The sequence below is a fragment of the Pleurodeles waltl genome, chromosome 7 (assembly GCF_031143425.1).
Source record: "Pleurodeles waltl isolate 20211129_DDA chromosome 7, aPleWal1.hap1.20221129, whole genome shotgun sequence".
Taxonomy (NCBI): Eukaryota; Metazoa; Chordata; class Amphibia; order Caudata; family Salamandridae; genus Pleurodeles; species Pleurodeles waltl.
This window is the reverse complement of record NC_090446.1, coordinates 862232787-862246976: the sequence shown is the minus strand read 5'-3', so window position 1 is coordinate 862246976 and position 14190 is coordinate 862232787. Positions and strand designations below refer to the sequence as shown.

The 14190-nt window shown below is 45.5% G+C and overlaps 1 protein-coding gene across 3 annotated transcripts in view; it reads left to right on the top strand.

The window, feature by feature from the left end:
- SLU7 (SLU7 homolog, splicing factor) overlaps positions 1 to 14190 on the top strand; it is a 225456-nt gene that overhangs the window by 25453 nt on the left and 185813 nt on the right. For all 3 annotated transcript variants that reach the window (XM_069199379.1, XM_069199377.1, XM_069199380.1), the window contains exons 3-4: positions 76 to 229; positions 749 to 829. In XM_069199379.1, coding sequence (XP_069055480.1) covers positions 76 to 229; positions 749 to 829 — 235 coding nt within the window. The remainder of the gene's footprint in view (positions 1 to 75; positions 230 to 748; positions 830 to 14190) is intronic.

Here is a 14190-nt window from a genome sequence, read left to right as displayed (position 1 = left end):
AAACATCTCATGCTGCTAAAGCATGGCATGCAGCTGATTGGTTGGAATATCTAATATTTTATTTCTTTCATACAGAGACATCAATCCCCACATCCCTCAGTACATTTCCTCTGTCCCGTGGTATATTGATCCTTCAAAAAGACCAACTTTAAAGCACCAGAGACCGCAAGAAGAGAGGCAGACGGAGTTCACGACTTTGGGGGAATGGTATAAGAGAGGGATCCAAGAGGTATGCCACTTAATTTCACTCACACTTCTTAATTGGAAAATAGTACGCCAACAGCTATTCCTTAAATACATACAGAGCATGTCGCGTATCTCAGTTTCTCAGTGAAATGCATTGTATAGGATAGATTTCCAGCAGCAGGAGTATGAGAAATGGGAGCAAGTAATGTATAGAAGTTACAATTGTGGCTGTTCCACTTTAAGACACACATTTAACAAATGTTTTGCAAGGCAAAAGGTCCTCTTGAAAATGTTGACTGGCTATGATCAAGCCTTAGAACCTGTGTTGTGCATAATGTTTATTGGGTACTTTCTATGGTGCTTCAATATGGTAACTGTTTAAATAGCTGCTTATGTTTAATGTTATTAAATGTCTTAATGAGGGCAGTTAAACATCTAATATCCAAAACATCCTATTTTGGTTCAACTATTACAACTATTCCATAATTCACATTTAGAGTAGTGAACCTATGGTATTCTTTTACACATCCTAAAAATCAAATTTACTGCATTTTTTCTGCAGACTGCTGTTCCAACCAAATACCGTGAGGGTGCATGTCAAAACTGCGGAGCAATGACACATAAAAAGAAAGACTGCTTTGAGGTGAGCAAGTGGGGTAGATTTATGGAGGGTTATGTCACTACTGTTCCTAACTTTATCTCCACCCCTCATAATGTCCTGCGTTGTTCGCTGTCGAGATAGTCAATTTCCAGGGCATTAATATAAAAGATGTTTGGGAAACAGTGTCGCTTGTTATGTGAAGCAGCCAGTCATTTCCTGCACCCTTCCTCTAAAATTGTTAAAGCTTGAGTCTGAATTGAGATTTTACAATTTATACAAGCCATTCTTTTGTTGGAGAGGATATATATCTATATATATATATATATATATATATATATATATATATATATATATTTTTTTTTTCTCTTGTCAGGAACGTGTATGGGTCCGTGTTGGTGGTCACAGCAAACCTTGTAATAACCTTAAATCATGAAACTAAAAGATGAAAAACCATTGAACACAAAAGATGGATTTTTTTTCTTTCTTTCTCAGATACAAATCCCTTTGGAAGTAGCACAAGTCATTTTCTCAAAATAGATCAGGGCATATATCTAGTGCTTATGGGCAAATTTGTCTTTGAAAATTCTACTAATTTGGGTTCAGAAACTATTTTCCTTCCTTGGGAAGAATATTATAATGTCTTTTGATGCTACCTCAGACTTGACTACACTTTTTGAGATGGATATTTCACAATAGAGTGTTTGTATTCTTTATTGTGAAGTAGTGAACCATGGTAATTCCTCAAGCCTTTTTTTGGTGTCCCTTCACTTTCCCTTTAATACCACCTAAATGTTTTTGTTTAGGATTTGATATAATCAAACTATTAAAACATCTCTGCCTTTCTGTAGGACCCGGTGACAATTAAATTGAGAAATGTGCAAGTGTTTAGATACATGTCACAGTGAATTGTTTATTAATTTGTTTAAAAATAAATTGTTGAAACTAGATGTTGTTTGGGTGAGAAAATCCAATTTTACTTCCCCCTCAAATGATAAATGGCACACTTCTCCGACACTCTCACTTTAAAGATGAAAAGAGATCTTGTGTGACATTATGCAGAGTCATAACCGTTTTTTTCTCCCCAGTGTGGAACAAAAGTCCCTCAACATAGATCTGGCTTAAATGTTACTCCTAAATCCCTGTTCATACCGTGGCACACATTAATTGGTGAGGACAAAAGACCCTTGACCACCACCATTGCTGTCTGTTGTTTGTATAATGCCAGGATGTAAAATCAGTTTGCTTGGCAGGCAAAAAAGAATACATGAGTCTCCATTATTAGATAGAAGAAGCAACAAAATCAAATTATTTCCAAGCATCAATCGTGCATATTGCTAAAGGGTGAGTCTTGGATGTTGCTACATCCCTAGTATGTGAGTATGTTATTCTAATCAAATGACTGCTGGGGATGAATCCCTATTGATCAAAAAGGATCATTCGCCCAACCCATAACTTCCATTCCACTCTACCTATTTCACTGTTGAGCAAGGATATTAGATAGTAAGAAGAGCACTGTTGTGGGTCCTTGTCTTTTTGGGATGGAAGTGAAAGAATACTTTCAAACCACTAAGGCAGATGTGAAAGTACAGTAGACCCTTTTGCTTTCAGAATTTTCAAAGTAAATAATCCAGGAACAGCAGTTGGTCAGACTCATACCAGTGGAAAGAACATTCCTACCTATATAAAACACCTTTATTCACGCCAAGTGATAAGGCAACTCCATTAAACTTTACTCACACAAAAAAAGAGGGATTTTCTTCCGAACAATCCCACACAAGAAAGAAAACAGCAAAATTCACAGAGCAGAGAAATAAATAACTTTTTACAAATGTGTATTGCTATTTGTATTTCACCACTGACTCCATTTTGTGCTCAGCTTCAGGTGCTGTCAAAGTGGCAGCACAGGTATTTTTCCGCAAAGCTTGTTTTCTACACTGAATGTGTTTTCGCTCTTCTCATCAGAGCAGGGAACATATTGTAGGGGATGCAGAGGTGGTAAGAGTGTACCAGGGTGAGAATGCTTTCAGCGGGGAAGGGTACAGCTCTGTCTCAGGAATGTGCATTGCGGCCTGGCCAGTTCTTTCATGTTTTTTTGGTGCAGACCAAGTACAGCCAGCATTCGAAGTCAATAACCAAAGGGAGGGGAAGGTTACTAGAATCTTCCTCTTGAGTCAATTTAAGATTTATAAAGCCGTGAAAACCTAGCACTGACACAGAGGAGCTCATTTTGGGAGTGGACGCACTGCCCAATAAGATCCCATTGGGATCCCCGGCTTGTTGCTGGCAAGGATGGTGATGGATTCGACACCTATGCTGATGCATTCTAACTTTTAATTATTTAGCTTATATATATGTTTATGCTTTGTTGATGCACTGCGCTGTTCCTACTCTGCAATTATTCTTGTATTTACACATGTTCCATTCAGTTTGAGTTAAATGCTTATTTTCATGTATTTGTGTGCTTTTATTTGATATCTGGGAAGTGCCTTAATAAATTCATTACTCAAACTACGAGTGCTGCTTATCTTGACATTGTTTCCTCTTAGTTTAAAGCAGAGCAGAACAAAATGTGTGCTCAACATTCACAGTAACAGCATTAAATGGAGGCATCTGCTGGCTTAGTATTGTCAGTCTTGCACATGGTAGGAAGTTTGCTTCAGGTCACCCCTCTCACTGGGTGCTCCCCGTATTATTTAGGTTGCACCATATCTCCCTGGTCTTTGTTTCACCATTTCATCCAGGGCTTGCCACTCCAGCTTGGCAGCAAAACTGCTCTGTATGTCCCCAACCCAGGACAGGCTTGCCATATTCAGCCCAGAGAAATTACATTAAGGGAAACCTTGATGGCCTTTTGGCTGCTGTGCTCTACATTTTGCTTAGGAGCAGTTAGAAAATCCTCAAAGATGGCCTCTGTTCCTTCAGTTTGGTAATAGGTCCCAAATCCTTCTATGATATTCACCTTAAAAACTGCTGAGTTCACGTATATTCCGTTCTTTTGTCAAATACAAGCATAATTATGTGGCTGTAACTTTTTTTTTTTTTTTTAAGAATTTCTTTATTGGTTTTTCATATATAGATACTACATTGCATCATAATCTATTACATAACAACACTTTAAATTTGGAGATCACTGCCATACTTGGATGTACAAAATACCTTCGTTCAGCGGTCATTGTTGTTTCTGAAATAGAAGCATAACATTTCAAGAGCGCAATCAACAACCACATGTCTCTTCCATAATGGTCCCCCATCCACTAGTGTCTTGGTTGCTGCTTGTCCTTTTATCACTGGTCACCTCTTCTCGTCTGATGATTCCCCTGTGGACTGGGTATCCAATTTTAAATCCAAACAGTAATGTTCCCCAGGCCTGTAAATCGTCCTCTAATTTGTTGTCTGTTTGTGTATTTTTTAGTTGAATATCTTTCGCCACTGCACACATCCCCCAGCAATCCCACTGCCGGACACAACTCCAAGTGTATCCCACCTGTGGCCTGCAGATGTTGGATAACCTCCTCCCAGAATGCCCTCACCAGTGGGCAATTCCAAGCAAGGAGTATGAAAGCTCCATTATTGTCATGGCATTGGGGACAGTGTGGGTCCATCCCATTAATTAGAACGGGTGTGACATATGTACTGTGTACGTAGTTAAAATGTGCCAATTCAAATCTGGCATTGGATGACACCATGCAGACCAAGGAGCACATTTTGGACCACTGTTTATCCGTAAGCGGGGTTTCCTAAATCTATTTCCCATGATTCCCTAGCTAGAAATTGGGCTCTCGGTCTGTTAATCCTTGCAGCTTTATATAGGTGTGATATCACATGCCCTGCACCCCACACTCCAGAAGTGCCCGAAATATCAGAGATGAGGGGGAGCAGCTGGGAAAGTCGGCTATATTTCTTCAGCTATGTTAACTATGCTAGGGTACACAAGGAATTGTCCCTCCCCTAGAGCAAATGTCTCCCTTGCAGTCTCAAAAGAAAGAAACTCTTCAGAGGAGTAGAGGTCTTGTAATGTCTCTCAACCTCCCGCCCTCCAGACTTTTGTGTCCACCACTGTGGTCAGTATGCAAAATGATGGTAAGTCCCAGAAAGTAAACTCTCTGGCGAACAGGACTCTCCCTAGTATCACCTTAACTGTTCTCTCCCATAATGTTGCTGTGTGTGTGTAACTAGGTATGGGACCTTTTCTGTGGTGTGGCTGTCTGAATGTAAAAGGAGTGGGAGCTCCGTGTTCCGCCCTTTGTCTGTCAGGAGTGTTTTCTCCCAATTTGTTTCCTCTGCTAACCAATGGGCTGCATGTTGTATTTGGAAAACCTAATAATACCATTCTATTTGTAGGACCGCTAGGCCCCTCTCCAGTGTCGGCAAGTGTAGGTGTTCTCAGGCCACCTCGCATCTTCCTCCTTTCCAGGGCAGGGTCATGAGTAGTGATTGTAGGTGTCTAAACACTGCTCTAGGTAGTATGTCGAACGAGTGTTGTAGAGTGTAGAGACAGCAGGGGAGGAACACCATTTTTGCAATTGCCACTATGCTAATCAGTGAGAGGGGAAGCATGTTCCAGAATTTTGGTTTTAAGAATATGTTGCCAGTGCCTTGTGTAATGTCTCCATAGTCTGCAGTGTCACACTTTGGAAGCCTCCCAGGAAAAAGCCCCCTCTGTTGTCGCTGTAGGCAGGTCGCCTGGGTTAGTCCCCGTACTCACAGTATGCTTGATCCAGGAGCAGGGGTCCTCTGATGGAGACATAAAACCGCTCTTGGGGCGTTTAGGTTGAAGGCAACCTTCATTGGATCATACTTTTCCGTGGTGCTGGCCTCTGCGCTCTTGGCTCGGTGGGACCCCTTGCTGCAGCGCCGCCCGCAGCCAGCCTGCTGGCAGCATGGTCCGCGGTGTCCCAGGGTCGCCTCCTCCCTGCTTTGGGAGGCCGCAGAGCTCCGGCCCCCTCCCTCCAACACCAATGCAGCGGGCCGCACCTCTGGTTGATCCCCAGGCCGTAGACCCAAATATGAACTCCATCTGATCCACCCCAGTCAGATCCACCCCAATCAGATCCACCACAATCCGATCCACCCTACTCCATTCCACCTCACCCCACGCCAGTCCACCCCAACCCAGTCCACCTTACCTCAGTGAAATCCATCCTACTCCAATCCACCCCACCACAATCCACTCCCTCCAGTCCACACCACCCACCCCAATCCACCCAGCCCATTCCACTCCATTCCACCCCACTCCAATCCATCCCACTCCAATCCATCCTGTTCTAATCCACCCCACTCTACTCCAGTCTACTCCAGCCCACCCCACTCTACCCCAATCCAATCCACTCCAGTCCAATCCACCCCACGCCAATTCAACCCACTACAATCCACCCCAATCCATCCAACCTACCCCACTCCTCGCCTCAGTGCAATCCACCTTGCTCCAATTCACCCCACCACACCCCATTTAATCCCACCCCACTCCAGTCCATCCAGCTCTACCCCACCCTACTACAATTCACCCCACTCACTCCAATCCACTACACTCTATCCCAATCCAGTCCACCCCATCCCAGCTCAGTCCACCCAACTCCAATCCATACAGCCTCCCCACTCCAATCCACCCTACTCTAATCCAGTCCACCCCACTCCAATCCACTCCACTCTAATCAATTACATCCCATCCCAATCCACCCCACTCCAGTCTAAACCACTCCAGTCATTCCACCTCACTCCAATAAATCCAATTCACCCCGCTCCAGTCAACCCAACCCACTCAAGTCCAATCTAATCCACCCACTCCAATCCAATCCATCCCAATCAAATCCACCCCTGCTCTCACTCTAATCCAAAGCACCAACCCAAGTCCAATCTATTCCACCCCACTCTAATCCACATCACCCTATTTTAGTCCACCCCACTCGCCCCACACCAATTCACCCCACTCAATTCACCCCTCTCTACTCCTATCCACCCCACTTCATCAGTCCACTCCACGACACTCTTTGCCACTGAACTCAACTCCCATCTACACAATTTGACACTCTACTCCCCCTACTCCACTGTGACACTCCACGCGAATAACTTTTATTGATGCTGAATAGCAGCCACACTGGTGTACAACATGGCATAACACATTGCCAAAGCCAGTAGCTTTTGTATAGGGGAGACCTAGTGGCTTTGCCAATGCTGGTGTCTAGTACCAGAGGCACTAGACATGGATGCCCTCTGCCAACCCTTCTTTTTGCCATCACTGTGGAGCCCTTGGCCTGTAAAGTTAGGAAACACCCTGCACAGAGGGGTCACTCCTTTCCTGCTAATTTCCATATATGCTGACAACCCATTTCTTAATCAAAAATCCTAGGACTAATGTTTCTTCAATAGTTAGCAAAATTACATTTGATGGAGAAACCCAGCTTGTTCCTACAACAAACCAAGTCATGCTGAAATATTTATTTTGCTGGAATACCGACTGAGTGAGATATTTAGGCATACACGTGCATAGGGACAGAGGTTGTCATTTCTGACAATTATGGCATAATTCTCGGCATTCTAAGCATTTTCATAGAGTGATTTATGGTCTTCTGCGATCCCGCCAGACAGGCTAGCTATCATTAAAATCATTGTACTCCCAGGATCATTGTTTTATTTAACATGTGTGTTACTCTAAATACATCCCTTTTTATTAAGTTGTGTATCTTGTTATTAAAGTTCATATGGGCCAGTGGACAGCCTGGTGTCAGACAAGAGATGACCATCTCTTATGAAAAAGGGGACTTCTCAGTGGGTGTTGCTGCTCAAGCCCATATTACTACATATGGGTACCAAACCCAACGCCGCACACTGCACCTACTCATGGGAAAAACCCCAGATCGAAGTGGGCCCTATACAGACACTACAGACAGCTTTATTATCGGAAAATCCTCAACCTACCACTCTCCTACAAACATCCAGGGTACAACCTGGATTTGAAAAGAAATTAGTAAGAAAGCAGGTAATGTGCAGTTCTATTCTTCAGTCCTCCCGCCTTCAAATATCCCAGGGTACCCCCCACCGTGAAAAAGGTAGCAGTGAATACAGTAAAGAGTAGAGGTATAATATTCTTAGGATATTTGTTTGTATAAGGGAAATTCCTGACACTGAATCCTTACCGACAGAAGAACAGCACTACACATTTTCATATACTAGAAGCTGGAATTGGCTGTGTAAATGGCTTTTCAGGATTTTCCAGTGGAGCCACCCAAGTACTACCACTGACAGTACTGAGTTCTGCCCCTGACTCAGGGAGATGTTTTTTTCAGGTTATATACTGCATTCCCAACTGTGTGAAAGCTTAACATACATCATGCACATAGAGAATGAGAGAAAGATTTGGAGATGGAAATAGATAACAGTATAAGGCATTACTGTTATATGCCAGTTGGTACAATATTGTTGAACCTTTAACAGCTTGTACTACCCTCTGGTACGAATGCTCAGGTTTGACGAAACAAAAAACTCCTCCGCATGTGAACGGTTTTTGTATCTGCATATATACTTGTAAGGAAATGCCTCCTTGGCATGGTTGCCCCCTGACTTTTTGCCTTTGCTGATGCTATGTTTACAATTGAAAGTGTGCTGAGGCCTGCTAACCAGGCCCCAGCACCAGTGTTCTTTCCCTAACCTGTACTTTTGTATCCACAATTGGCAGACCCTGGCATCCAGATAAGTCCCTTGTAACTGGTAATTCTAGTACCAAGGGCCCTGATGCCAAGGAAGGTCTCTAAGGGCTGCAGCATGTCTTATGCCACCCTGGAGACCTCTCACTCAGCACAGACACACTGCTTGCCAGCTTGTGTGTGCTGGTGAGAACAAAACGAGTAAGTCGACATGGCACTCCCCTCAGGGTGCCATGCCAGCCTCTCACTGCCTATGCAGTATAGGTAAGACACCCATCTAGCAGGCCTTACAGCCCTAAGGCAGGGTGCACTATACCATAGGTGAGGGTACCAGTGCATGAGCATGGTACCCCTACAGTGTCTAAACAAAACCTTAGACATTGTAAGTGCAGGGTAGCCATAAGAGTATATGGTCTGGGAGTTTGTGAAACACGAACTCCACAGCACCATAATGGCTACACTGAAAACTGGGAAGTTTGGTATCAAACTTCTCAGCACAATAAATGCACACTGATGCCAGTGTACATTTTATTGCAAAATACACCCCAGAGGGCACTTTAGAGGTGCCCCCTGAAACTTAACCGACTGTCTGTGTAGGCTGACTAGTTCCAGCAGCCTACCACACTAGAGACATGTTGCTGGCCCCATGGGGAGAGTGCCTTTGTCACTCTGAGGCCAGTAACAAAGCCTGCACTGGGTGGAGATGCTAACACCTCCCCCAGGCAGGAGCTGTAACACCTGGCGGTGAGCCTCAAAGGCTCACTCCTTTGTCACAGCACAGCAGGACACTCCAGCTAGTGGAGTTGCCCGCCCCCTCCGGCCCCGGCCCCCACTTTTGGCGGCAAAGCCGGAGAAAATAATGAGAATAACAAGGAGTCGTCACTGGCCAGTCAGGACAGCCCCTAAGGTGTCCTGAGCTGAGGTGACTCTAACTTTTAGAAATCCTCCATCTTGCAGATGGAGGATTCCCCCAATAGGGTTAGGATTGTGACCCCCTCCCCTTGGGAGGAGGCACAAAGAGGGTGTACCCACCCTCAGGGCTAGTAGCCATTGGCTACTAACCCCCCAGACCTAAACACGCCCTTAAATTTAGTATTTAAGGGCTACCCTGAACCCTAGAAAATCAGATTCCTGCAACAACAAGAAGAAGGACTGCCTAGCTGAAAACCCCTGCAGAGGAAGACCAGAAGACAACTGCCTTGGCTCCAGAAACTCACCGGCCTGTCACCTGCCTTCCAAAGAACTCTGCTCCAGCGACGCCTTCCAAAGGGACCAGCGACCTCTGAATCCTCTGAGGACTGCCCTGCTTCGACGACGACAAGAAACTCCCGAGGACAGCGGACCTGCTCCAAAAAGACTGCAACTTTATCCAAAGAAGCAGCTTTAAAGAACCCTGCAATCTCCCCGCAAGAAGCGTGAGACTTGCAACACTGCACCCGGCGACCCCGACTCGGCTGGTGGAGAACCAACACCTCAGGGAGGACCCCCGGACTACTCTACGACTGTGAGTACCAAAACCTGTCCCCCCTGAGCCCCCACAGCGCCGCCTGCAGAGGGAATCCCGAGGCTTCCCCTGACCGCGACTCTCTGAAACCTAAGTCCCGACGCCTGGAAAAGACCCTGCACCCCCCAGGACCTGAAGGACCGGACTTTCACTGCAGAAGTGACCTCCAGGAGTCCCTCTCCCTTGCCCAAGTGGAGGTTTCCCCGAGGAAGCCCCCCCTTGCCTGCCTGCAGCGCTGAAGAGATCCCTTGATCTCTCATTGACTTCCATTGCGAACCCGACGCTTGTTCTAACACTGCACCCGGCCGCCCCCGCGCCGCTGAGGGTGAAATTTCTGTGTGGGCTTGTGTCCCCCCCGGTGCCCTACAAAACCCCCCTGGTCTGCCCTCCGAAGACGCGGGTACTTACCTGCTGGCAGACTGGAACCGGGGCACCCCCTTCTCTCCATTGAAGCCTATGCGTTTTGGGCACCACTTTGAACTCTGCACCTGACCGGCCCTGAGCTGCTGGTGTGGTAACTTTGGGGTTGCTCTGAACCCCGAACGGTGGGCTACCTTGGACCAAGAACTGAACCCTGTAAGTGTCGTACTTACCTGGTAAAACTAACAAAAACTTACCTCCCCCAGGAACTGTGAAAATTGCACTGTGTCCACTTTTAAAATAGCTATTTGTGAATAACTTGAAAAGTATACATGCAATTGAAATGATTCAAAGTTCCTTAAGTACTTACCTGCAATACCTTTCAAACAAGATATTACATGTTAAATTTGAACCTGTGGTTCTTAAAATAAACTAAGAAAAGATATTTTTCTATAACAAAACCTATTGGCTGGATTTGTCTCTGAGTGTGTGTACCTCATTTATTGTCTATGTGTATGTACAACAAATGCTTAACACTACTCCTTGGATAAGCCTACTGCTCGACCACACTACCACAAAATAGAGCATTAGTATTATCTCTTTTTACCACTATTTTACCTCTAAGGGGAACCCTTGGACTCTGTGCATGCTATTCCTTACTTTGAAATAGCACATACAGAGCCAACTTCCTACATTGGTGGATCAGCGGTGGGGTACAAGACTTTGCATTTGCTGGACTACTCAGCCAATACCTGATCACACGACAAATTCCAAAATTGTCATTAGAAATTGATTTTTGCAATTTGAAAAGTTTTCTAAATTCTTTAAAGTCCTGCTAGGGCCTTGTGTTAGTCTCTGTTAGCATTTCTTTTAGAGTTTAAAAGTTTGTTAAAAGTTTGAATTAGATTCTAGAACCAGTTTTAGTTTCTTAAAAAGTATTCCAACTTTTAGAAGCATAATGTCTAGCACAGATGTGAATGTGGTGGAACTCGACACCACACCTTACCTCCATCTACAGATGAGAGAGCTGAGGTCACTCTGTAAACTAAAGAAAATAACAATGGGCTCCAAACCTACCAAAGTACAGCTCCAGGAGCTTTTGGCAGAGTTTGAAAAAGCCAACCCCTCTGAGGATGGCAACACAGAGGATGAAGATAGTGACTTGGAGGGAAATTCCCCCCCTCCAGTCCTACTTAGGGAGAACAGGGCTTCTCAAGCCCTGACTCCACAAATAATAGTCAGAGATGCAGGTTCCCTCACAGGAGGGACCAACAACTCTGAAATCACTGAGGATAACTCCAGTGAAGAGGACATCCAGTTAGCCAGGATGGCCAAAAGATTGGCTTTGGAAAGACAGATCCTAGCCATAGAAAGGGAAAGACAAGAGATGGGCCTAGGACCCATCAATGGTGGCAGCAACATAAATAGGGTCAGAGATTCTCCTGACATGTTGAAAATCCCTAAAGGGATTGTAACTAAATATGAAGATGGTGATGACATCACCAAATGGTTCACAGCTTTTGAGAGGGCTTGTGTAACCAGGAAAGTGAACAAATCTCACTGGGGTGCTCTCCTTTGGGAAATGTTCACGGGAAAGTGTAAGGATAGACTCCTCACACTCTCTGGAAAAGATGCAGAATCTTATGACCTCATGAAGGGTACCCTGATTGAGGGCTTTGGATTCTCCACTGAGGAGTATAGGATTAGATTCAGGGGGGCTCAAAAAACCTCGAGCCAGACCTGGGTTGACTTTGTAGACTACTCAGTAAAAACACTAGATGGTTGGATTCAAGGCAGTGGTGTAAGTAATTATGATGGGCTGTACAATTTATTTGTGAAAGAACACCTGTTAAGTAATTGTTTCAATGATAAACTGCATCAGCATCTGGTAGACCTAGGACCAATTTCTCCCCAAGAATTGGGAAAGAAGGCGGACCATTGGGTCAAGACAAGGGTGTCCAAAACTTCCACAGGGGGTGACCAAAAGAAAGGGGTCACAAAACCTCCCCAGGGGAAAGGTGGTGAGACAGCCAAAAATAAAAATAGTAAAGAGTCTTCTACAGGCCCCCAAAAACCTGCACAGGAGGGTGGGCCCAGAGCCTCTTCACAAAACAATCCTGGGTACAAGGGTAAAAACTTTGATCCCAAAAAGGCCTGGTGTCGTAGCTATAATCAGCCTGGACACCAAACTGGAGACAAGGCCTGTCCCAAGAAAGGTTCCACTCCAAACTCCAATCCAGGTAACACTGGAATGGCTAGTCTCCAAGTGAGATCAACAGTGTGCCCAGAGCAAATCAGGGTCCACACTGAAGCTACTCTAGTCTCTGAGGGTGGGGTGGATTTAGCCACACTAGCTGCCTGGCCGCCTAACATGCAAAAATACAGGCAGCAGCTCTTTATTAATGGGACAAGTGTAGAGGGCCTGAGGGATACAGGTGCCAGTGTCACCATGGTGACAGAGAAACTGGTTTCCCCTGGCCAATACCTGACTGGAAAAACCTATACAGTCACCAACGCTGACAATCAGACTAAAGCACATCCCATGGCAATGGTAACTTTAGAATGGGGAGGGGTCAATGGCCTGAAACAGGTGGTGGTCTCCTCAAACATCCCAGTAGACTGTCTGCTTGGAAATGACCTGGAGTCCTCAGCATGGGCTGAGGTAGAACTAAAAACCCATGCAGCCATGCTGGGTATCCCTGAACTGGTGTGTGTAAAAACAAGAGCACAATGCAAGGCACAGGGTGAAAAAGTAGAGCTGGAGTCTGGAAGAAAGGCCCAGCCTACCAAGAGAAGAGGAAAGTCAGTTGGGAAACCAACTGCAACACAGTCAGAAAAAGAGAACCTCTCTTCTCAGGAAGAAGTTCTGCCCTCTGAGGGAACTGAGCCTTTGGAGCTTGAACCTTATCAGGTTGAGCTCTTAGGCCCAGGGGGACCCTCAAGGGAGGAGCTGTGTAAGGGACAAGAAACCTGTCCCTCTCTTGAAGGCCTTAGGCAGCAAGCTGCTGAAGAGTCCAAGGGCAAGAAAAATGGAACACATAGGGTCTATTGGGAAGATGGACTCCTGTACACTGAGGCCAGAGACCCCAAACCTGGTGCCACTAGGAGAGTGGTAGTGCCTCAGTCGTTCAGAGAGTTTATTCTGACCTTAGCCCATGATATTCCCCTTGCTGGGCATTTGGGACAAACCAAGACGTGGGAGAGGTTAGTCAACCACTTCTACTGGCCCAATATGTCCCACAAGGTTAAGGAGTTTTGCCTCTCCTGCCCCACCTGTCAAGCCAGTGGTAAGACAGGTGGGCATCCAAAGGCCCCCCCTCATTCCACTTCCAGTGGTGGGGGTCCCCTTTGAAAGAGTGGGTGTGGACATAGTTGGTCCACTAGAACCTCCCACAGCCTCAGGAAATATGTATATCCTAGTAGTAGTGGATCATGCTACTAGGTATCCTGAAGCTATTCCCCTTAGGTCAACTACTGCCCCTGCAGTAGCCAAGGCCCTCATTGGTATCTTTACCAGAGTGGGTTTCCCTAAGGAGGTGGTGTCTGACAGAGGTACCAACTTCATGTCAGCATACCTAAAACACATGTGGAATGAGTGTGGAGTGACTTACAAATTCACTACACCATACCATCCACAAACTAAAGGCTTAGTTGAGAGATTCAACAAGACATTAAAAGGCATGATCATGGGGCTCCCAGAAAAGCTCAAAAGGAGAGGGGATGTCCTCTTGCCATGTCTGCTTTTCGCTTACAGAGAGGTGCCATAGAAGGGAGTAGGATTCTCACCCTTTGAACTTCTGTTTGGTCACCCTGTAAGGGGACCACTTGCTCTTGTTAAAGAAGGCTGGGAGAGACCTCTTCATGAGCCTAAACAAGACATAGTGGACTATGTACTTGGC